We start from the raw sequence: 25,231 nt of genomic DNA, 5'->3' as shown, positions 1-25,231 counted from the left end.
TATATATATATATAATTTTAGAATAGAGAACAAGTAATTAATAATAATCCAAAACATAATCCAAAAAGTCCTGTTTTTTCATGAACAACCTGTTTGTAATCCCCTACACTGAAAATCACATTTTTTTGTTTGTCTACTCTTTGAATACTTGAGTTAACAAATGTCACCAAGTCAGCATTTTATTTTGGTTTTGTATTCCTTCACTAGTTGGATGTCAAAGAAGGGGAAGGTGTGAATTTGTGTGTGTGAGAGAGAGCAACCACCCTGTCCAATGTCTCCATGATGATAAGAATAGTAGCCATGTTGTTAGTTCTATCTTTCTCTCACGCTCACTCTCTTTCTCTCTCTATCTGTGTGTCTCTCTCTCTCTCTCTGTCTCTCTCACTCTCTCTCTGTTAGTTGGGGTTAAGTGTACATAGTATAAATTAGTTGCATTTAATAATGGCAACAAAATCCTGATCCTGTGTGTGGTCAATATGCTTATGATAAAACATTGAAAAAGACTGCGTGCTACAGCATAACAAAGTCCCCAGCTAACCTGAGCACCATAAGGAACCATAAAGAACCTACACCTTTATTGTGCAACACTCGCCCTGGTCGCGTGCTTGCGGTCACGTGACCGTGTCGTCACTGGAGTCAAGTGACCGAAGCCGTTGGTCTTTAAAGCAGCTTGTTGCAGGGAATTTATACACTAGAACTGTGTTCTTTGTGTGTGTAGATCTTTACTAGCTAACAAAAATGAAGCTCGGCTTTCTGCTGCTCCTGGCTCTTGTTACATGGACAACCGACGCGGTTATTAGGTGAGATTGGTGTTTTTATTCGGCGGCGGATGATGATGATTATGATGATGTTGTTGTTGTGTATAAAAGAGCCACAGTTAGCTTGTTAGCTCGTTAGCTAAAGAGACCCAGGATATGAACCCTGTGTTTATTTGGACTGAGAGCCGCTGTTCTTAGTAACATAAGCTACAGATTATTTCCCTGATATTTGACTCTTTAATTTATCTGAGCTGAATTTCCGTCTTTATGTTGACGTGTGACTCAGCAAAACTCTGTACTAGATTTAGATAACAAGGTCGAATTAGAGTTAGTATTAACTCGATTCCTTGTGTCAACACATTTAGCCAATAAACCTGATTCTGATTTTGTAGCACGAACCTGCATATGAAATAAAACGTACATTTGTCAGTCATTTTAAAAGACTAACGTTCTTTATTTTACTTGTATTAGCTTCGTATAGTTTATTTAACGTTCGACAAACGGCAGAAATTCACACCTTCAAATGTGTTTGTAGCGGAACATAGTCTGACCACAGAAGCACACACACAGTGAGACACAGTGTGAGAGTGACACACACACACACACACACACACGCACGCACACAGTGTGAGAGTGAGACAGACACACACAGTGTGAGTGAGACTGACACACACACACACACAGATACGCACACGGTGTGAGAGTGAGACACACACAGTGTGAGTGAGACTGACACACACACACACACACACACACACACACACACACACACACACACACACACACAGATACGCACACAGTGTGAGAGTGAGACACACACAGTGTGAGTGAGACTGACACACACACACGCACACACACACACACACACACACACACAGATACGCACACAGTGTGAGAGTGAGACACACACAGTGTGAGTGAGACTGACACACACACACACACACACACACACACACACACACACACACACACACACAGTGAGACACACACACCTTGTGTGAGAGATGCACAGACACAGTGTGAGAGAGTGAGACCCACACACAGTGAGAGAGACAGAAAGACAGAGACAGCTTACTGTAAAGTTTATAGTGTTAATTCCATGAATGACTGGATGTCATTTTTATGAGTTTTACAAGTTGCCTTTTATCTTTTATTTTGTTACAAATAAATAGCTAATCCTGCCTTGTGTAAAGCCTTTGCTTTTGAGGCTCATGAGATTTGGGAAATGTTTTTGTTTAATGCAGGGATTTCAGGCAAGAGCTCAAACTGTGCCAGATCTAGATAATTCAGTTATAAGAGACATATTTACTGTCAGCATTATGGAACTGATGTTGTTTTTCCACTTTTGCCATGAGTTTGTTGTGTGTATGGTGTGTGAGTGCTAAATATTTAACCTTTTGTATAATCTGTTACAGGATTCCCCTAACGAAGTTTCGTTCCTTAAGGCGCTCAATGTCCGATTCAGGTCGAGCTGTGGAGGAACTCTTGGCCAGCTCAAAGCAAACAAAATACAACCTGGGCTTCCCATTAAAATCTGGACCAACCCCGGAATCTCTAAAGAATTACCTAGATGTAAGTGTTTACTCTTTAAAACAAACAGTGTTAACTGATCAACACTAACCTGTAGTACTGTACCTTTTGTCCAGGTTTATTAATCTTCTTGACTGTTTAAGTGGGAGGTCCTCTTTATCGTTTTCTGAAGCGCTATCGTTTGGTCTGATGGATTATAGCACATTGAAAAGCTGCAAGAATAATCTGCAAAATAGGACCAATGTTTAATTTATAATTGCACTATTTGTACAATGGCACTGCTACTATTTGGGCTTGGAAATGATGTTGCAATGAATGTTGTGTGTGTACGGCAGAGGAAGTTGTTTCTTTGCTGCATTCTGCAAAGCCTGCAGGAAGGAAGTCATTCAGAAGTTAAACGTTTCACTTCAGAAAATTAGATTTTGTGAATAGGCATGCTAAAGAATTAGCTTTTTATGACTGACTTCTGCAAGCATGATCTTGAATTTTGTTCTGTCATGGTTTTTGAAAGTATTTGATTGTTCGTTTGCTTCTCATGAGATTGTTAGTCATGCTCTCAACAAAAGGAGAACTACCCCAATCTGCTTTGGCAAGCACCTTGGGGTTTTTTCCCCCCCCATGCTGGCAGTTTCAGGCAAACGTTTTTGATGTGGTAAAATTCACTACATTTATACTGACCAGTCAAGCAAAATCTGAGCTTTTGTGTGCTTTTGTTTCCCTTTCCAAGGCCCAATACTATGGTGAGATAGGTCTTGGCACTCCAATCCAGACCTTCACTGTGGTGTTTGACACCGGATCCTCCAACTTGTGGGTTCCTTCTGTCCACTGCTCCCTTACAGACATTGCATGCCGTAAGTCAATACTTGGACACTGCATAAAATAGTGTTATTTGTAGTGTTGGTAAATTATTTATGCTGTTGTTGAATGCATGATGTTGGTCACTGGCCAGTTTGGTGCAAGTTGTGTTTCTGATCTTCCAGTGCTTCATCACAAGTATAATGGGGCCAAATCCAGCACGTATGTTCAGAACGGCACTGCTTTTGCAATCCAGTATGGCTCTGGGAGTCTCTCTGGCTACCTCAGCCAGGATATCTGCACAGTAAGTTTTGTTGTCTGTCTATCAAAATTATTAGTGAAATTACACTGTAGGATAAGGTAAATCTTGGTTTTTAGGTGCAAATATACTTCAAAATACATGCTTGCAGCTGCTACACAAGCAGCATTGTTTTTATAGACAGGCTTCAGTATGTATGTATGTTTGTACGCAAGCATCTGCTAGATTTGTATGCCAGAATAGACAGAATCCAGTCCATCTGGTTTCTAAATTGTGCCGAAAGGTCTCATGATTTCATGCACAGCATTGCTAAACACACTGAAAAGCTCTGTTTAAAACTTTCTGCACTGGGTGTTCTGTCACTATAACAAATTCCTCACATGTGTAAACATGCCTGGCAATAAAGCTCTTTCTGATTCTGATCATCATGATCATGAAATATTTACTAGACAATTCAGTAGAGTAGACTAGACAGAACATGTATGTAGGTTTGTACCTCACAGATGTATCTGAGGTACAGAAGAGAAGTTCGGAGGACATGCACAAGGCACTAATAAAAACACAGGAAATGCATGAAGTTGTGTATATGTTCACATAATTATCTCTTACAAATCAGCCTCTGGGTGGCTGTGTTGTAATGCTGATGTTGGGGGAAAAATCTTCTTGCAGATTGGAGACATTGCTGTACAGAAGCAGATATTTGGCGAGGCCATCAAGCAGCCAGGAATTGCCTTCATCGCTGCAAAGTTTGATGGTATCCTGGGTATGGCATACCCTCGCATTTCTGTAGATGGGGTTCCTCCAGTCTTTGACATGATGATGAGCCAGAAGAAAGTGGAGAAGAATGTCTTCTCTTTCTATTTAAACAGGTTTGCAATGTATTTGTCAGAAACCATGTACATATGATGGTTGATAATTAAGTAAACATGTGACTGAAAGGCTTGACTGAAAAGTGAAGTCAGCAGTGTTGTATATTTGAATCTGCTGAATAAAGAGTGTAGGTTTTTGGTTCAGTGATGGTGTGTCAAATTTAAAAAAGTTTTAGCTACGGTTATCTGATTTAGCAAACAATGATCACATGGCTCTGGTGTATCGTGCTTCTTTTCCCATTGGGCTGACTAGACAGGAGTTAATCATACTGATGAAGTTTCTTTAAGATTGTAAATCTTGTGTACATTTTTTTTTGTACCTTTTTGATATTTAAGTGAGCATGTTGATTAAGTATTGGTTTGTTTGTATGATTCATTGGTAGGAACCCAGATACTCAACCTGGTGGTGAACTCTTGTTGGGAGGCACAGACCCAAAGTACTACACTGGAGATTTTCACTATGTAAACATCTCCCGACAGGCTTACTGGCAGATTCACATGGATGGGTGAGTGCTTTGTCATACTAACTGCAATGTCATGTTTCTGTCTTCCTTTTTTTAAGAGAAAGTGTGTGCAGACCTCGAGTCAGAAACTGTCACATGGTCTAAAAAAATCTACTGGTTTCTCAATACTTTCATTATCTCATGATTGCTGCGGAAGTTTTTTCCCCTATGACTGAATTATTATTATTATATAAATTATAATACTGTATGTACTCATTTATTCACTATTTTTGATCTTTTGGGTACAGTGTGTTTGGAACAAGTTTAGTTTTTACCCTTTCATAAATTGAAGTGAGAAGTTAGCTGGTCTAACAAGTGTGCTGCTTTCTTTTTTTTTTTTTTTTTTTTAATTATTTTAATTTGTTTCTCCCTTTCCTTCTGCCACCAGCATGACCATTGGCAGTCAGCTGAACCTTTGTAAGGGAGGCTGCGAGGCCATTGTGGACACTGGCACGTCTCTGATCACTGGACCTGCAGCTGAGGTCAAGGCTCTCCAGAAGGCCATTGGAGCGATTCCTCTGATCCAAGGAGAGGTATAAACTCCTTAAATGTTTATACAAGACTTGTACTAATGATTTATGTAGACTTGTTTGTGTAAATTGAATTTTAGGTATCCAAGGTTAAACTCTTGTTTATAACAATTCCCTTTTTTTTGGGGTTTTTGTTTCTTGATAGTACATGGTTGACTGCAAGAAGGTGCCTTCCCTTCCTACTATTTCCTTCAATTTGGGCGGACAGACCTACACACTGACTGGAGAACAGTACATTCTTAAGGTCAGTCACATGAGAAAACGGTTTGTTATAAAACCCACTTCTGTGCTCCATTTTAAATGAAAACACAAGTGTGTAGAAAGGTGGTTCTTAAAAAGCTTTTTTTTTCCCTTTCATTTTTTGCTCGAACCACATTTCCTAAATCAAGCAACATACTATCACCACTAGACCGTGGTGTGACTGATTTTCCTCTTGGTTAATTAACTTTTCGTGTTTGTGTGTGAATAGGAGAGCCAGGCTGGTAGAGAAATCTGTTTGAGTGGATTCATGGCTCTGGATATCCCTCCTCCTGCTGGGCCACTCTGGATCCTGGGTGATGTGTTCATCGGACAGTACTACACCCTGTTTGATCGTGAGGAAAACCGAGTGGGCTTTGCAAAGGCCATTTAGGCCCATCAAACTGTATTTAGTCTTTTTGAACAAAGGGTAGGAAAGGAGTCAGAATGGGTGCAAGAAAAACTCAATACTCTCTACTAGAATCATATCAGCTGCTATTATAATATCTGCTTATCAATCTGATCGTATTGTGCTTGCACTGACCTCCTTTAGCTCCCCAGTAGTCCGTTAAATGAGCTTGAAGTTTATAAATCAGGGAAAGAGCACAATGTACTACACATGCTAGCAAAGTAATGACATCTATGGTTTCGGTTTTAATGGATTTTAACAGGGTTTTATGTATTTTAATTTAGTTTTTGTGGGGTTTTTTTTTAGACTTTATTGAAAATACCTGAGTAAATTTGGATCTTTTTTTTTTAAAAATTTAAATAAATAAATACATCAAGTTGTATTTAGATGCTTTTTTTATGTGGTTTTGGGAATGTGCTTTGCATTTGTCTGCTGTGATTGAAAAATTGTAACCAAGATCTTACATAATTACACTGGCTATTATAATTTATACCTTCTCCCAAGTTAACGTGTTGGTCAAACAATAAAATATGTGGACTGAACAAAAAAAACTTGCTTGGCTGTGTTGTTTTTTTTTTTTTTTTTTTTGTTATTTTTAATTGTAATACTGGGGGGACAAAGTGAAAGCATTTTCAAGGAAAATTATTTACATAAACTGCCAAACAGCCATAGAGAGACATTACATAAACAGAAAACAAGATAGCATTTAGGGATATTTTTTTGTTGTTGTTGTTGTTTTTTTTACCAAAAGCATGTTTTGATATTCAAACTATCCTCAGATAAATATAATATATATTTACAGAATACCTTAAAATTTACAACAGCTGCAATGTATAAACAAATTATTAGGCACACATTATTTGAACAATCGTTTTACGTCATTCGTATGGTGCACGTCATAATTGTACCTAATAAATGTAATATTGCATGTTATTTCACATTTGATGCTTACAGTACATTCTAAAAGCTTTCAAAGCTGCTAAGCTGTTTCTAATCGTGTTCATGATCAGTAACTGTCTTTACTCCATACATGATCAGTATTTACAGAATTAAATCCAGAGGTTAAACATCTCCTGTGACCTGAGAGGAAACAGGGAAAGAAAGGGTGTGCACAAGACCTGGGCAATGTGTAGGGCTACAGGTGTTTCTACAGTAGCTATAGATGAAATGCTGTTTTTCATGACAACATAATGAGTGGTAGGGGTAGAGGAGTTGAATTGAAGGGTGAGTGTAAAGATCTGTGCGTTAATACAGGTGAGATGGAATGTTAATTTAGATCACAGATACTGTGGAATGGCAAATGAACTGATTTACGTTCACATGTAAGCCCTGAACTTGAGCTCTGAGAGAAGAAACGTGATTTGCCTTCATAAGTCTGACTCTGGCATATCTGGCATGTCAGCCATGAGATACCCGATGCTGAAATGGCCGTTTGAGGCAGAATCTGCCTGAGTCGTGGAGCTGCTCTGTTTACGGTTCATACTGTTAGGTGGCATGGGAGAAGGAGCGTCACTTGGTGTCTTTCCCTGGAGAAGACTGGTGTCATCTCCCTCCTCTTGCCTTGTTCTGTGAACACTTTCTTTAATGATCCGGCCCTTCTTGTAGGAGATAGAGGACAAGCCACTGGTCTGCTCGTCAATACAGTTGAAATACCGCAACACAAACACCACAGGGACAGGCAAAATTGCAGCGATCACTAGTGAGATACAGACTGCCAGGCCCCACGGAGGATAACCGAGTGATCTTTCCTGAGCCTGAAAGACAAACAGATAATGATATGACTCAAAAAACAAAAGCTTCAATCCTGATTTTAATTATGGATCATCCATTCAGCAAACCCCAGACCAATCCTCAAGCCCTACAAATACATAAAGGACCAACCAGCTCCTGGTTCCAGGCACTGTAGCTGGGAGGATTCCTGCCAAGCTGGTAAGCGCTAACAGACAGCAAGGTTAGCAGCAGCAGAGGAGTAACATACTTCCACATGTAGTAGTAATAACGGAAAGGAGTAAAACCCAGCATGTCCTTTAGATCCTTGAAAAACCTAGAGGAAAATGGGCAGATCTGGTCAGCTAAAGGCTGGGTTAGAGCAAGTGCAAATAATGTAGTTGCTTGTATATTACATTTTACATCTGCATCTTACAACACGTTTTGACACAACCCTTGTTCCAGACTTTTGTAATAGGATGTTACAAATAATGGTAGAACCGTTTCCTCGATTGTGTTTGTTTCACTTTGACTGGTCATCATTAACTGTTGACAACTGTGATGTTTTTCTCTGCATAGCACCCTATGGACATTCTGCATTAACCAACAGTTAACCTACACCTTTGAGCAAAACACAGAAAAACACCTTCCTTGCAAGTGACATACTTGTCAGTGCCATAGACCCAGGCTACAGCCACGTTTTCCAGAACGACTACGATGAGGAGAGGCAGCGTAGCAGAGTAGTCATCAAACATGGATACAAAGTAGTTGCCTGATCGCTGGACAAATATTAGACCAATACTGAATGCCAGCAAACAGCAGCCGACTGTAAGAAGGCCAGAGGAAGAGCATGTGAATGACGGTGTTCACTACACCATAAAACGTGTACAAGCATGTGTGTGAAGTCTGAGCTTGACTCTAACCTGTCAGGTATTCCTTGCGCACTTTAAAAGTATCCACAAGGGGTGTGATGATGCCCTCGATTGTGCCAAACATACTGCCCAGCCCCAGGTTCACCAACATGAGGAAGAACATGACTGACCAGAAAGGAGAGGCAGGGAAGTGGGTCATGGCCTCAGTGAAGGCGATGAAAGCGAGTCCTGTGCCCTGCACTGCCTGAGAAACAGAGAAAGAGAAGCAGCATATTTACTAACCATTTGCTTTATAGCATTTTTCAGTATGTATGGAAAAGCCTGTAAAGAATATACAGAATGATTCTCAAAATAAATCTGCTGTGGTGTATAAAGAGTATGAATTTAAGACAATCACATTCATCATGCTGAACTCATTATTACATTAATATCATTTAGTATCACTGTTGTCTCACAAGTAAATGAAAATTACAAGTGATGCAATAAGCTACAGTTCTCTGTGATGAACTTCAGAATAGATTAAAGTTTTTAGCAAAATATCATGAGCAACAACTGGATGCATTCGTTTCAATGATCTTTGTGCTGTATCATTTCCTGGTATACTAAGGCCTTCTTTAAAAACATTTTTAAGAGCTATCTAAAAATATAGATAATAAAATACATATGAAAAGTTTAGGAAAACATTTCTAAAATGTTGGAATGCATTTATGTAAAAATACCCTATGTATAGAGGGTTTGGGGACATGCTGTACAACTACAACAGAAGACCAAACTGTGTTGCTGTCTGGAATAAAGGTCAAATCATGTGAGTAGTTTTGTCTTTGTGTGTCAGCAGGAAATTAAAGCATCACCCTAGCAGACACCAACCACACACCACTGGTTCAGCCATGTGAGAGAGCCATTTTAAAATATCTTTGTCTGTCCACATTAATGCTGATGCAAGTCCTGTGCAGCAACTTGATTGGACCTTTTGTCAAGCACTTTATAGTCCTCATAATTCACCAATTCACCCACCATCACTCAGTCACCGTCACCCACCAATTCACTCACTCACCGTCACTCTCACTGTCTCACACACCATCACTATTTTGATGTGTTGGATGCTGCTGCTGGGAAAAAGTCTAGACTGTTTTGTTCCCAATGTGTTTGCCTGACAGACAGAAAACCTGAACACATACAGTAGTTCCTCTGCCACCTAGTGGTGAATAAATACATTGATACAGCAGATGAAAGCTGACCAGAAGGATGAACATTCTATTCCCTCCACAGCTCCAGACTCTCTGACAGCTTTTACTTTGTTGTTATTTTATTATTATTATTTTTTTAGTCATTTCGACTTGTTGATAGTTTGAGGAATTACTTCTAAGTTAAATCGGCTTGAATATAGTCAAATTTGTCTCGTCAATTTTTGAGTTCATAAAATTGAATTCTAAAATTTTCTGCCAATAGGATTATGCTATTTGTCATTTGTAAATAATATCTAGGTTTAATAGGTTTAATAATCTTATATTGGGTATATGAATGAAATATTAAGAGACATAAAGAAATAAAGATTAAATGTTTGATTATTGGTGCTGTTCTGGTGTTATACATGGCACTGGAGCTTAAATCCTGTTTCAGTTTCTTGTCATTCTATCTATACGATACAACTGATACAACTAATGCGATTGCAGGCTTGGGTGAATTTGCAGCTTTCATATGAATCAGTTGGTTTGGGTGAGTATATCAAAATAATAAACTATCACAGCAAAATCATGCACTTGTATGGGGCAGTTTTAGAGGCATGATTAATTATTTCCATAATTAATTTATTCATTCATTCATAAAAATGTTAACCATGATAGAAAGGATACCGGATGATAAAATCTGTTATATTTACTATATTTACTGGATGGTCCAGTAAATGATTTACAGCATGTTCTGTGTAGGCATCCTGAGCTACTGAAGTCCTACCTTGTTAAGCTCCTCGTTGATATCACAGCTCTCCAGTCCCAGGCGAGGATAATCATTTTCCATGACGTCACGGATGATGCTGGTCATAAGATGATAGTCTTCTGTGCTCACACGGCTTAAGTTGACGTGATGAGGAATGAGGTTAGCGTTTACCTCGTTGCCGAGGTATCCAACAATCTTTTTTGTGTTTCTGCAATTAAACATAACACAAAAAAAGTTTGTGAGGCTTTCCAGGTCATCTCATTACCACCACTGCAGAGAATATTAAACACTGTTTAGATGAAGAACATCGTTTAAAGGAGCAGATCACATAGTATTGCATTAGATGTTGCTTGTAAAGCATCTGTCCTGTTTGCCGTTTTCCTTTTTTAAAAATAAATAGTGCAGTAAAATTCTGCAGGATTGTGAAATCGTTCAGACGTACACATCACCTGCGACCATTTTATTATGTACGAATGATTGTGAACTCACAATTCGACACACTTGGCGTTCATGATGTTGGCTTTAAAGCCGAGCACGGCGAACACCACGAGCGTGGCCAGCACAGACGTGAAGAAGTTGATGAAGGAGACGAGAACGGCGTCAAAGTGGCAGTTGTTGTTGCGCTTGTTGTAACTGGAGAAGGCAATGACACCACCGAAGCCCAAGCCTAGAGCGAAGAACACCTGTGTAGCAGCTTCACGCCACACTTTGGTCTCCAGCATGATCTCCAACTGATGCAGAACCCAAACAAAAACACACTTATTACAGTCTCATCTGCACTATTACCACAAACAATACTTTTGACTTCCATAAAGTTGAATAAATCTCTCCTACAAAACGTTAATCTTATATTTAAAAATAAAATAATTCTTATTTTTATTTACTCCTCTTTTTTTTAAGAGAGATTCTTATTTAATTATTTTGGAAGGAGTTCCCAGAGTCGATAGCAGAGGTGAAGTTTTTACCAGGTTTTCAGACAGCAAAATGTTTTACTTTTTTTTGATCATCTTAACCTTTGTCTTATTACATTTAAGAGTAAGAGGAATGTGTCCTTTGTTTAATATCTAAAAAAAAAGTGGCTTAAAAAGAATAAAATACTTTAGGATGATTGCACTAACCTGTAATTTATTGGCAACAGTATGGCCAAGTGTTTTATTTCTTACATAAAAACTACTTTGACACATTTCTAATGTTTTTCTGGACATCCTTAGACCTTTATTATTAAGAGTGTAAGGACTGTAGTCTGAAATTTGCATTACATTATCATAGACATTATGTAGAGTTATGAGTAAACATGTCTGCGGTAATCATACGCTATAGTAGATGGGGTGCACATCAAACACTTGCGCATTTCTATAATATGACAATAATCTAACCGTGTCATGTTGCACCAGTGAATGATGATGGACCGGGCAGGACTTTGCCGTTTCCATAGCTACTGTCACTGTTTTCTGGCTATTCTGTTAGGCCATGCAGCGGAGCACATGGAGGAATTGATGATGAACAATTTGTCTATGATTGTCCTAAATCAGTGATGTTGTTGCATTAGAGCTTCAGCTTGGTAAATTAATTCCACTTAATCGCGGTTTGTGGTTTAGTGATTCTGCATAAGGTTTACAAATTGTGTGCATACTAAAATACATACACGGCCAGCGGGGGGCTTGTGTCTCTCACCTTGGGGGTAAACATGTGGATGATGCCGTCAACAGAACCTTTCAGTAGCAGAGCCCTAACCAGGAAACAGATTAGCACGACATATGGGAAGAGGGAGCTGAAGTACATCACCTGCAACCAATCAGAACACAGCATTTCATTTCTCACCATTAAGCTTTCACAAAAATAAAGCAAGATGTAATAGCCTATTAAACAGAACATTGTATGCACAGGGGAACAATGATTAAGCACCAGAGCTGCATTTATGTATACTTAATGTAAATTTGCCCGTCCCTGAAACAGCCTGATTTTGCACAGTGAATATTACATATATTGCACAACCACAATGCACACGTCTGCAATTTATTCCAAGACAGTCACGCTATCATTCTGCTGCTGAACTTTTATATTAGATTTTTTCCCTTACCTATTTGGATATAATCCTATTTTATGTAACTTCTATTAGCATTTTCATGTGACGAAGATTCTCGGTCATCCAGGTGCAGTTATCTGGAAGCTGAGTCTCATCAGCTGGACCACTTTCTTGTTAGATGGAAATGTTAAACTTATATGAGCAGCTTCCCCTCCCTGGTCTCCTCATGTCACCAATAAAATTTTATTTGAATTTGAACTTGAACAGTATGTATGTATTGCCAAAAATGCCCTGTAGAGGGCAGACCATCCAATTTTTCCTTCTCCTAATCCATCCATCTGTTTTCTGCACTGCTAATCCTACACAGGATTCTGGTGAATTGGAGTATATTCCCAGGGGATTTGGGGCACAGGGTGGGGGATATCCTGGCTGGGGTGCCAAACCATTGCAGGAAATGATCACACACTTGATTTAGAGATGCCAACAACCATCGTACATTGAGTGAGCTCCAAAAGTCTGAGCCCAACCAGGAATATTGAACTTTTCTATTTCTAGGCTTCTATTTAATTGTAAGCAAATTTGTGATATTGGCTTTGTACTGTTAACTGCTTTGTACAAATGGTCCGATTTTCCTCAGGATTCATTTCTTCTATCGAAGCATGTGTTCAGATGACACATTGAACTCGATCGAAAATGCATCATATGATTTTACACAAACTTGTGAAGTCCATGCCAGCTCGAGTGTATGCTGTCAATAAAACTAAAAAGGGGAAAGCGCAGATATTCATACTTCCAAAATTCATGTCATGATTTCAGAAAGTCTGCTTTTTACTCAATAGGAATGAAAATTGTTGTATTAAACTAGAAAAAATGTAACAGATATATTTTACACACATGCTTAGAATTTTGGTCCCAACTATTTACATAGCTTAAATAGTGTAAAAGATAGAACCATTAAAAAAATAAAATAATAATAATAATAATAAAGTAATGCTACATTTTAATATTCTTTTGTACTTAGGGTAATCGGATTGTGCTGCAAAGTATGGACATAGCTAGTCATACGTGTATATCAGACCCATACTGAGCTACACTTTATGAAGTACTGTACTACTGGCCAAACCAAAGAATTCTGGGCCCCTTAAAGTCCCTTTAAAAACACCCCCTCCATCACCCAACCCCCCGAAGGCCCTCCCAAGCCCTCTTAGTCATACAGTGTGATTGAGTACACACCAGTAATCTCTCATTATCCTTAATCATTCACTACAATATTATTCATTAAAACAAAGAAAATTCTTTACTTTTTCAGTAATGATGTAAAAGTGAAGCACCTGCTACAAACACAAGTTAACAAAGCCGGCAAATCCTTCAGCACTGGAAGCCTGTACAATAAACCTGTTTCTAGTTCTTTCAGTTAAAACATTTCCCCCCCTCATTCTGATAGTTGATGTGAATATGTACATGTAATTTTATGTGTATAGCACTTTTTCCAATAGACATCGTGTCAAAGATATGCTACAGAACATGTTTACATTTACAGCATTTGGCAGACGCCCTTTTATCCAGAGCAACTTACAGTACATTATCTCATTTTTATACAACTTAGCAATTGGGTTTTAGGGGCCTTGCTTAGGGGCCCAGTGGTGGCAGCTTGGTGGACCTGGGATTGAACTCACAACCTTCTGATTGGTAGCCCAACATGCCCACATGTTACCAATACCTTAAACACTAGGCTACCACATGCCCACATGTTTATGTACATTTATTCGAATTTATCCCTAATGATCAAGCCTGAGATGACTCTGGCAAAGCAAAAGTCCCTTAGATGGTATGAGGAAGAACACTTACGTGGAACCAAACTCAAAAGGGAACCTCATCCTCGTCTGGGTGACACCAGAGAGTGTGAATATAAATTATTATAAACACTGGACAATGTGACAGAGCAGGATTACAAATAAAAATAAAATATTTATATTAATATAAAATATCCTTTTTACAGTCATATAGTTAGCTGGAGTTGTGAGCAACTCATAAAAATCATCATTTGTGTAAGTCCCTGAGTGTAAGTCAGGGAAAAGATTCATTAAAAAAGACTATATTTTTTCTGTGTAAAAGCAAAACAAGGACTCTGAGGGGAAAAGGGGAAAAAATGGAAACTCATAACTGATTACATGATGAGATTTACATGAATTTAACAAGATTTCACGGTTCGCCGGAGTTCACTCATATACTTCTGGGAGAAATTTTCAAAGCAATCTGCCAAATGATCTACTGCTTCCTAAGCCCCAAGTTTCCCTCTAACAACATACTGTACATGGAAAGCGGCAATGCATTGTTCACTTTGCTAGTGAGAACAAGGCGCGAAAAACCATGGCAACTGGCAAGGTTTTTTTTTTTTTGGTTCTCTTTTTAGCACATGCCCTTCACACTTGTACAGAATGTCAGGAGAAAAGCACCTCCATGTTGTTTTTTTTTTTCTTAAAATACGCTTTAGTGGAAACTCTGAATGGAACATTAATATTCTTTTGTTGTTAATCTTCAAAGACCTTGCTGAGTCCATTCAGTTTCCAGCAGAGTCCAGGCACAGAGTTTCTCTGCCATGCTGTCAGATTGAGGCCCACACTGAGGTGCCGAGGCCACAGTCACACTGCAACAAGCGGCCTAGGAGGACGTGAATAAACAGCGCTTGTTTTTTGATGATTCAGCTGTTGTTTTTTTTTGTTTGTTTTTTATAAACATTGCTCTTTAAAACAAACAAACAAAAAACTGCAGACTTTAAAAAAATGTGACCGGGCACTAGACAAAATATAATAGTGATGAACTGAAATTCAGAACACAAAGGACCAGTAATTAAATAGTCTGATACTGAAAATCTATAATTGTTTTTTTTTTTTTCATTTTACAATGTCATATAAAATACACCATTAAGTATACAAACATATTACACAAAGAAAAAAATTTAATTCTTACAATATAATAATAAAAAGATTATTCAACAAATATAAATCTTGGCAGGCATCAGACTTATGCTAGGAACTTGCTGCTGTTAAATTTGACCATTCATTCATTAAATTCATCAGATTACTGATCCGTATGCTGCACTATAAACAGGCCAGGATTTCATTCTGTAGTGTAGTATAATAAGAAAGAGTTATAAGAAAGTATAACTTGTGTTAAAACTGATTATCAGCTCATCGTACCTACTAGAATGAACGTGGTGAATTTTGTGGTGATTAATTATAGACAGCATGCAGTGAAAGAAAACCTCCTGCATTGTCTGGTCTTAAAGACAAAGCCAGACTAGGACAGGATGCCATATCTCCACCGCACAGTGAGCTACACCGAACAAACCCCGAAACACTGCCTATGATGAATTCTAATTGGTCTGCCTGCTTTGGTTTGCTTGATGATGAGCAGAACAAGGACTGGAAATCGTGGCATTACATTTCAGTGACCATCACCTGCTATTTGATGCTACATGACGTTTGGTTATTAAATGGGATTCCTTTCATTTAGATAAATCCTGCTGTGTCAAGTGTTTAAGTGCCACTTACAAATGGGAAAGACGAGAAATTAGGAGAGAACTGATGTCAAACAGCCCAGATATAAGACACCACACGCTCACGTGGATCATATGAAGGACTGAAGGCTTCAGGCATGACTGAAGTGAGCTGCTAAAAGCGAAATAAAAGGTCACAATTCCCTGATTGCATGTTTCATCACAGTACTGCCACTGCCTTATTAATGCTTTTACAATCATGGCTGTTTTCTAAGAACAGACACTCTGCACTTTGGGCTCTTTTCATATTCATTACTTTCTTTTAAGTTTTAAAAATATTGAGAAAAATATTTTATTCTAGTCTTTTTTCCTTTCTTACTTCCTGTGCTTCCTTCACCTTACAGTTGTAGCTCAAACAGTTAAGGCTCTGGGTTGTGGATCAGAAGGTCAGGGTTCAAGCACCAGCACTGCCAGGCTGCCAATGAAGGCCCCTTGAGCAAGTCCCTTAACACTCTCTGCTTGAAGGGCATTGTATCAAGTGACAATATAAAAGCTTCTTCTAATAAAGTATATTAAACTACAATCATCATTTGCTGAGTTAAACTTTATTTTGCACTGTGTGAATGTGCAATGTAAACCACCTTGACCCTGCCCAGAATAAAATATAGTTCCTGATGGCAAATGGACAAAAGAAAAGTGCTAAAGGTACTATACATTTCTATGCAACATTCTCAGTTCAACAAATGTGGCCTTTCCTTGCTTTTCTGACCACGACTACCTCTTATAAGAAAGAAAGCACGGTCCGGAAAGAACCGGTTCGGTGCAGGGTTTCATTATAGCCAGGCAGAAGCCACACTCGAGTCTACTGCAAGATCAACTGATTAAACAGGCGGAATCAGGTGTGGCTCCTGCTTGATTGTTATGTAAACCTATAAGCACTACTGACATTTCCGTTTATGAGCACTGTTCTTTATGTCTTACCTTCCCTGAGGACTGAATGCCTTTGATCATGGCCAGACACACCATAGACCACGCAGCCAGCAGGCACAAAGTCATCCTCCAGTTGAGTCCTCCACCCTCTGAGATGGAGTCGGATATGTCCAGAGCCTGACGGTACCAGTAGTAGGTAGTGGCTGAGCTCTTCTCGCACTCGGGCACCACATCTAAACAAAATGTGTGAGCAAGATGGAGGTTGATTAGAACTTGGTGTCCTATTTGACATTTTTTTTTACATTATTGCTGGATATAATATTTACTCTATATTAATGTGTGTATTGGTTTTATAAGAATGGAAACATTAAAGTGCGATCTCACATGTGGTGGTCTTGTTTTTGACCAGAGGACACTCATGCCAGGGCAGAGGCTGCTGGAAGGACTGTGAGAAGTAAAACAGGCTCCAGCCGATGATGACATTGTAATAAAGAGCTACAAAGAAGCACACCTGCGAGGGCAGAGGACACATGAAACTCACAAGATGCAGTCACCAAATGCCTCATTAGCCCTCCATGATAATTAGATTAATTAGCACACTGTCTCTCAGGCAATGGCTTTGTCTACCTTTTTTTGCCAATTTTTTATCATAGACCAGACAAAAAGAAGAATGCATACAGGCTTCCAGACGGAACCTCTATGCTAAACTAACCACACAGCTGGCAAAGCCGATGCCACCCAGTCGAGGGCTGATGTAGTTCCAGACACCGATGCTGCCACGGCGAATACGTTGGCCCACGGCCAGCTCCAGGAAGAACAGCGGGATCCCAATCAACACCAGCAGGATGAGGTAGGGTACCAGGTAGGCTCCTGTAAAACACATAGGGAAACAGGAAAACTTTTATAAATCTAATAGAAAATAAGTAACAAAGTGCATTTTGGTGCAGTTCAATATTATAACAAGGTGATGGCACATTACTTAAGTAATTGAAATAATTAATAATGTTTTTCACTTAAATTCTAGTAGCTATAAACTGTCTTGAGGTTATAATTACAGAAAAAATGGTTGGAAAACTTGAACAGCTTTACCTCTAACTGTAAAAAACTTCTATCACTAGAGACTCCTTGAAAATCTTAAAAATGTGGATTGCAATAAAATTTAAAGTCCACTCAAGCTGATAATGTAGAATACAAATGTATTAGGATAACCCTGTTAATAGAAAACTGGGTGTTTATAGACAGGTCCAGTGCCAGAGACATACTAGAATACTAAATCAACACCTTCTGACCGATCAGAATACAGTATTAACCAATGTTGTGCTAATAACCACTGAGAATTAAGAGATGCCTATCAGTGTACAACACATTTGGAGGGAACCAGAGTGCCCAGAGTGAACCCCTGAAGCATGGAGAGAACATGCAATCTCCATGAACACAGGACAGAGGCGGGAATCGACCTCCCAAATCCTAGAAGTGTGAGGCAAACATGCTAACCAATAAGCCACCATGCCCTCCTGTACTATACATATTTACCAGACAATTCAGCAGATACTTTACTATACATGCAAAATCCAGCGTTTGGCCACAGAATTAGAGCTAAATTAATCCCTGAGGACAGAAACAGTTCCAGAAACTAAATCTAATCCAATTTCAATATCAATGTTAAGAACACTGAGAATTCTGTTGCCGTAATTAAACAATGAGTTTTTTTCCAGCTTGTTTAAAAGAAGTTCCATAATTGACAGAGGAAAGAACATTCCTTTTCTGATACCCCTCAGCAAGAGACAGTATTCGAGTACAAATAAAACAAATAAAGAGGCTTAGCTGTTTTACTGTCTCTGAGAATTACAGTATTTGCTCGGTTTGGAAAAGGAAAGGCGTGCTGTTTCTCTTCCTCTTTCAGCAAGTGAAAGCTCGTTACGGCATCCACACGCCTCTCTTACCATCGTCTCATTCAGAAGGTTACCTCTATTTGCATCAGGGACGGCACGCTCGGTTTCCGTTTCAGTCTAGTGCTCATCCGTTCCACTGGGTTTCTGTTGTAGTGTCATATTTTTAACATTTAGTTTATAAATCAAGCCAGTTCAGGTGAAGTGGATATGGACATCTGAAATGTGATAGGCTTTGGTAAATAAGCCAATGATTAAGAACGTTTAAAATATAAGAGGCCTAAGAAAAGAGCATCATTTCTGTTATTAATACTGGATCTAATATTCATTAAAAAAAGGCAGTATAGAAGTTCCCATTAGGGAAGATCTACTTTAGATTACTGAAGTCTAAATATTCATGTAGAGCTTGAGAGCTTTCATGTAGCAGGTGACATCACATGCCTGACCAGGTTAAGAACCATGGTGCTAAACACAGTAATACAGCAATATACATAGATCTGCGTAATTGGCCAATACAACAGACTTTAGATTTATACAGTGCACAGCTAAACTGAAACTGTTGAGAAATTAAATGAACACTGTATTACTCAGCAATGTACATCATAAAATTCTAATGAGTACTTCTCATTCCTATTACGCATACATCATGGTTTCAGTAACAATGACCCATGGAGCTATGTGACACCCTTTTAATCATGCCAAGCAATTACTCAAACAAATTTCTAAAAATTATTTTTAAATATTATATTTACATATTTTTCTTATCATTACTATTCAAAAGGTGATCGAGGTGCTGCCTGGTGTGATGGTGAGCAGCCAGTGTTTAGGGAAAAGACAGCAAGTACACAGAGAGACAGATATTGCCACACACACTGCTTGGCCTCTTTAATCTAATTACAGACCAGCGCAGCAGGGCAGCCGCACTCGCTTATAACGACCTGGAAAACATGACATGGACCTTACTCTGATTGCCTTTGTGCTGCTTCATACACCAAAAAATGTCTTTTTGGCTGACTACACATGCATAGCCAGACGAAATGCATGTGCCGTCATTAAAAATACTGCAAGCAGGCATTGTAAGCAAGACAGAATGGTCTTTAAATCAAGCCAAAGTAAACAGAATTAGACATGAGTAAGCATGCTGTAACTGCTGTACATCACTGTCAGAGATGTACGTAAGCAGCGACACACCTTGCTTTGTAGACACGGCACATGACGTGACAGTTTCTCAAAGTTGCATATTAAAAAGACTGATTTAATGCTTTCAAGACAATTTAATGCTTTCAGGACACAGTGAAGCTACACACTGGTTCGTGACAGTGCAGTCCCCTTGACCAAACAGTGAAGTATCTTACAAGTAAGAACTTTCTATAAACACCAGGGATGTCCAGTTTTGTTCAGAAGAGGCCTGACCCGGGTGCAGGTTTTAATTCCAACCAGGACGCCACACGTGATATTGTACTGAAAGCCCGGTTCAACTGAATAAACAGATGGAATCTGGTGTGGATCATGCTTGATTGTAATAAAAACCTGCATTTGCACTAGCCCTTTTGCAGAGAAGATCTGACACCCTGAGTGATTTGACACTCACCTGTCACTTTAATAGGAACACCTGTATGTTTTACTGTAGCAGGGGGGTGAAGAGCATCTGTTACATGATCATATGAAATATCAGAAGGGAAAAAAATGGGATCTCTTGAGGATCTTTGGCCATAGCATGGTTGTTGATACCAGACAAGCTGGTCTGAGCAACAATCTATAGTTTACACAGATGGTGTGAAAAAATAATCACCCAGTGAGTGGCTTCTGCAAAAGAATGGCCACACTGCTTTAAGAGCAAATCAAATAACCTCTCTTTACAACCATAATGAGCTGAAAAGCATCTCAGGATGATCACATTGAATCAGATGGGCTACAACAGCATTAGACCACACTGAGTTCCATTCCTGTCAGCAAAGAACAGGAATCAGATGCTACAGAGAGCAAAGGTCTTACCCAAAACTGGACTGCTGAAGAATTAAAAAACATTAAAATAAAAATTTATTCATAAAAATTTTTTCCCCCACTTCGTTTGACCTTCAACTGAAATGGAACCCAACATGGTCATCTGCTGTGGTCACTGCATGTGCAATTGTTTTGTGCAGCTGAGGATAATTTATTGCAGTACCATGTGTTGTAAAGTGTGGCATGTTTAGTTACTCTATGGCCCTGTTCACACTGCAGGTAAAAGTGGCCCAAATCCGATTTTTTTGCGGCCAAGTGACCAGATCAGACTTTTTCAGGAGTAGTGTGAACACTCAAATCACTTCCATATGTGGTCCTAAATCAGACCCAAATCTGATTTTTTCCAATGTGGCCGCAGTGTGAACAGCCAAGGTGCAATTGATGCGACTTTTACGTCAATCTACATGGACATTCGTCACAATTATGCGCCGGGCGTAGACTTTTTTTGCTTAACACACACGTTACCAGTCACGTTTGTGTCACGTTTTCGCCGGCGCAAAAAAAAAAGTTTTGTTTTTTTTTGCCGGCGAAAACGTGACACAAACGTGACTGGTAACGCGTGTGTGTTAAGAGTGTTATATAAAGTGGTTACGTGAACCAGCTCATAATGTTTGCATTGAATACATCACATTACTTCCTCCATAACCTCGCCAAAATTTTAGCGCATCGGCGTGCTGCGTGTGACGTCATTGTTATTGTTTGTTTGCGCATGTCAGTTCGAGGCCGCAAACAGTTCACACTGGTATCTGATATAGGTCACATTTTAAATGGTAATTTGAACAGCCAAAAAAAAAAAAAAAATCAGATCTGAGCAAAATATCCGAATTGAGCATTAAGACTCAGTGTGAACGTGGCCTATGTTTCAGTGCAATCTTCAGTGATGCGGCTAAATAGTTCCTAGGTTCTCTTTAGGTTTGATATGATCAGCACTAGTATTGGCAGATTTCCATTCATAAATCAACAGCTGACACTTACAGCTACTATGCCATGGTGCAAAAAGACTTCATTGATGCATCAACACGGACATTACATTTTTATTATAAATGTTAAGGTGTGACATTGAGAGTGTGAGTGATTTATTTCTTAAATTATTAATTGATTCATTCATTCATCCATCCATCTTCAGTAGATGATTTCCCTGGTCAGGGTTGAACAGGTGTTTATTCAATACTTATTAGTAATTTCAACTCTGTAAGAGTTAAAATACAACCCTGCAGATTTTTTGGTCAACTTACCACCCCCATTTTTCTGGCACAGGTATGGGAACCTCCAGACGTTGCCGAGGCCCACTGAAAAGCCCACTTGCGCGAGGATGTACTGGAGTTTGCTGCTCCATGCAGGGCGTTCCTCACCTTCATCTTCCTCTTCTGGATCATCAGAGCCGTCCTCCACTTGTCGCTCCTCACAGCTGGCTGCGTTTCGCAGGCTTACTGTGCTCTTCTGAAACGGCTCATCACATGCATCCTCGTTGGAAAGCAGATCTTTGGCAGACTCAGTGACATCATCGTCAAGCTCTCTCTTGACGGATCTGCTGTTTTTGGGCATTTGATAAATCACTCGTTCCTAAGGGGTGAAAAGTTTTTGGTTTGGGTTGAAGGGCAGGAAGCGTGCCTGAACAATCTTAAATCTCTTCTTCAAAATCACGTGCTTCGAATGGAATATTAACGCGATGTCATGGAGAGAAGTGATACTTATGTCCTCATTGTTACATGACAGGCTGTTGGGATAAAGAATAAAGAACAATGAACTCCTTCTAGACCATGGTACACACCACCTAATTTACATACTCATCTCACAGAGACGAACGCTAGAACAATGTGATTAAACTCTACATTTCCTTGTTGCTTAGGTGTTACAATTAAGGATGCATCTTTTGCATACATCTAGTAAGTATCTTCTAACAGCAAATAAATATAGTGTACTTTAAATATATATTTTATAGGAAGGAAATATATGGCTCCACATCAGGTTGCATTATTACCAGCCCAGAACAGAAATATGACACTACAAAGAGCACAGACTCACCAAAACCAGACAGGTGAAGACTGGAAAACGTCCAAAATGAACTGAAGCTCTTGACCTGCATAAGTATCATATTACACATAGATCCCTGGCCACGTGATTGGCTGATTGGATAATTGCATGAATGGGAACAGGAACGATTGTTATTAAAACAACCCCAAACTGTTTTTTTTTTCATCCTCTAAACATTTGTAGTTTGCAATTTTTTTTAATTATAATTTGGTCCAATAACCAAGACCAGCCCTTTCCCACCATCTCAGGTAATAGATAGCTTGATGATTAATACTTTTTTCTTTTTTTTAATGAATCTGGAGAACATACTGCGATGCACTGTTTTGTGATCTTTGTCTTCTACTGTAACTGGTGTGTATTAGACATTCAGACTCACAGTATTAGTTTTGTTCGGAAAATCTGCGTGTTCACGCGCGCTTTAATAATTGAGCTTCCCCGGTCAAACACGAGCTCATTTGCATAAGACCCCAAACACGGCCAGCGATTGGTTAATTCTCTCACGGCGGCGACATAAAGGGAATAATGATCTTAGGAAAATGATGATGATGATGATGATTATTATTCCAAATTGTATATCAGTTCAGAAACATCATGCAATTTTACAAGTTGAAGGTTCCAAAACAATCCAGTGGTACGATGAACCTTCTTCTGGTCTCCATCTCTGCTTAAAATGCGAATAATAAAGCTTTATTTCATCTATATTAACCTCCATTAAATACACACTCACTAGATTTAATCACAGTATTTTTTTAACCAAACCTATGTGCAATTCCAATATAGAGAATAACCTAGCATTTTAATGCCAGTGCCCAGACATGTGGTATTTCATCATACACTGCACCCACTCTACACGCGCATCCATTCCTATCTGGTCGAAATGAGAAATCTAATACAATAACAACAATAATAAGGAAAACAATATAAATGGTTACCTTTCCCGGATAAAGAAATGTCCAAGGCTATTCGCGTTGTCCTGTATATTTAGTAAATGATGCTTTCTGATGGCTCACATGCGCCTCGCGCTGCTCTCCTCTCATTTAGATGCTTCACTGCTGCTGCCGGTGTTGCTGCTTCGACTTGACTCTCGTGCTTCTCCTTGACTGACAAAGCACATCCTTAAAGGGGTGTCATGACGATTAAATACACACATCGAAAAAAAACTAGGCGTTATTTTCAGCATGGGTAAATAAGTCAAAGATCTGCTTGGCTGGGTGTATTTAATCAAACCATTTCTAGCGTGTCTTTACGAATGATTTGCTTTGACAAACGATATTTGTAAATGTAACCCCCCCATTTACCAAAAATGGTTCCGGTCACTACAGAGGGCCGTGTGCAGGACACAGCTAGGGATGTTGAGATGGAATTATTACTATGGAGAGGAGTTTATTTATTTCTGTCATTATTGAAACGATGCATGATGTAAGATTAAGGTTTTTTTGTTGTTGTTGTTTTTTTCATGCTACTAAATTATTAAACCAATTCCCCCCCCCCCCCTAGGGGTTTTAGATGACAAAAGAAGGCGCGCGCATGAACCAAATGATCCAAATGGCGCGTGCATGATGTCTTTTTATAGCTTATCAACAATAATCTTGAACAAATGTGTTGATTTTTTTATGTGAGTTTTGAATAAATAAACATTATACACTGTATTTCAGAAAGAACAAACATTTCTTTCTTGTCACTTGTGGTTTCATGTCATTGGAAGCAATATTTATATATATATATATATATATATATATATATATATATATATATATATATATATATATATATATATATATATATATATAGTGATGCTTTTAATTCATTATAGGCTTTTAATTCATTATATCTTCAGTACCAAAATTATACCAGAAAGGCTGGGTACGCGGTAAGAGAATAGACCCAAAGAACTCATTCAATCACTTTTTGTCTTATTTATCATCATTAAGAGTCATTTAATATGATGAAATAAAATCATATAGGATGATATTAGGTTGTTGCTAACTAAATATCAGGTCAGTTATACATCATGTATTTTTTTTTTTTAATTGATTGTACACTGTATGGCCAAAGGGTTGATGACTCCTGATAATCATACTCATATGTGCTTGCTGAACATCCCATTCCAGATTTATTCCCCCTTTAAGAGCCTCCACTCTTCTGGGACTCTTCTCTACTCTTTCAATTAGATTTTGAATTGTGACTGGGGTATTAATGTTCATTCAGCCACAATAGCATTAGTTAAGTCGTTCGAGGAGGCCTGGGGTGCAGTTGACAACACGGTCCATCCCCAAGGTGTACAGTGGGGTTTCTGCATGTTAAAAATCAGATGTCGAATCTTACTCTTTGTATCATCTTACCTGCTGATGAACATTGTATTATGGCACTAGAATACTGGATACTTATTATAACTTTAGAAGCAGGCCGTTGTTAGGAGTGTTTTAAAGCATTTCATGATGACAA

At 38.8% G+C, this 25,231-nt stretch overlaps 2 protein-coding genes across 5 annotated transcripts; one reads left to right on the top strand and one right to left on the bottom strand.

The window, feature by feature from the left end:
* Positions 1 to 623: 623 nt before the first annotated feature.
* Positions 624 to 6,441, top strand: ctsd (cathepsin D). 2 transcript variants are annotated; one of them, XM_027161743.2, is made up of 9 exons: positions 624 to 800; positions 2,174 to 2,330; positions 3,016 to 3,139; positions 3,269 to 3,387; positions 4,012 to 4,211; positions 4,595 to 4,717; positions 5,103 to 5,247; positions 5,390 to 5,488; positions 5,714 to 6,441. In XM_027161743.2, the coding sequence occupies exons 1-9, from the start codon at positions 739 to 741 to the stop codon at positions 5,873 to 5,875; spliced, it is 1,191 nt and encodes a 396-aa protein (XP_027017544.1). In that variant the 5' UTR covers positions 624 to 738; the 3' UTR covers positions 5,876 to 6,441. The 2 variants fall into 2 exon arrangements, with proteins under 2 accessions (XP_027017544.1, XP_027017543.1); XM_027161742.2 differs by lacking the exon at positions 624 to 800 and having other exon boundaries at positions 2,094 to 2,330.
* slc6a15 (solute carrier family 6 member 15) lies at positions 6,241 to 23,984 on the bottom strand. Of its 3 annotated transcripts, XM_047822320.1 has the most exons (13): positions 23,719 to 23,983; positions 22,778 to 22,832; positions 21,988 to 22,469; positions 17,572 to 17,729; positions 17,244 to 17,370; positions 16,911 to 17,092; positions 12,079 to 12,189; positions 10,894 to 11,135; positions 10,423 to 10,612; positions 8,521 to 8,713; positions 8,264 to 8,423; positions 7,772 to 7,934; positions 6,241 to 7,644 (listed from the first exon to the last, which is right to left on the bottom strand). In XM_047822320.1, exons 3-13 carry the CDS (start codon positions 22,295 to 22,297, stop codon positions 7,258 to 7,260), a joined length of 2,223 nt encoding a protein of 740 aa, XP_047678276.1. In that variant the 5' UTR covers positions 22,298 to 22,469; positions 22,778 to 22,832; positions 23,719 to 23,983; the 3' UTR covers positions 6,241 to 7,257. The 3 variants fall into 3 exon arrangements, with proteins under 3 accessions (XP_047678276.1, XP_027017542.1, XP_027017538.1); XM_027161741.2 differs by lacking the exon at positions 22,778 to 22,832 and having other exon boundaries at positions 21,988 to 22,315; positions 23,719 to 23,984; XM_027161737.2 differs by lacking the exon at positions 22,778 to 22,832.
* Between the last annotated feature and the right edge of the window lie 1,247 nt (positions 23,985 to 25,231).

Source organism: Tachysurus fulvidraco, chromosome 13, assembly GCF_022655615.1.
Source record: "Tachysurus fulvidraco isolate hzauxx_2018 chromosome 13, HZAU_PFXX_2.0, whole genome shotgun sequence".
NCBI lineage: Eukaryota > Metazoa > Chordata > Actinopteri > Siluriformes > Bagridae > Tachysurus > Tachysurus fulvidraco.
Note: the sequence above shows the minus strand (reverse complement) of the source record. Positions and strands in the feature narration are given on the sequence as shown.

Excerpts from the sequence above, each read along its gene's own strand:
- ctsd (XM_027161742.2), top strand. The coding sequence starts at position 2,109 with ATGAGTTTGTTGTGTGTATGGTGTGTGAGTGCTAAATATTTAACCTTT. Across the intron at positions 3,140-3,268 it reads CCTTACAGACATTGCATGCC|TGCTTCATCACAAGTATAAT; the intron begins GTAAGTCAATAC and ends CTGATCTTCCAG. Across the intron at positions 4,212-4,594 it reads TTCTCTTTCTATTTAAACAG|GAACCCAGATACTCAACCTG; the intron begins GTTTGCAATGTA and ends ATTCATTGGTAG.
- slc6a15 (XM_027161741.2), bottom strand. The coding sequence starts at position 22,297 with ATGCCCAAAAACAGCAGATCCGTCAAGAGAGAGCTTGACGATGATGTC. Across the intron at positions 17,093-17,243 it reads CAAAAACAAGACCACCACAT|ATGTGGTGCCCGAGTGCGAG; the intron begins GTGAGATCGCAC and ends CATTTTGTTTAG. Across the intron at positions 7,645-7,771 it reads GTGCCTGGAACCAGGAGCTG|GCTCAGGAAAGATCACTCGG; the intron begins GTTGGTCCTTTA and ends TTTGTCTTTCAG.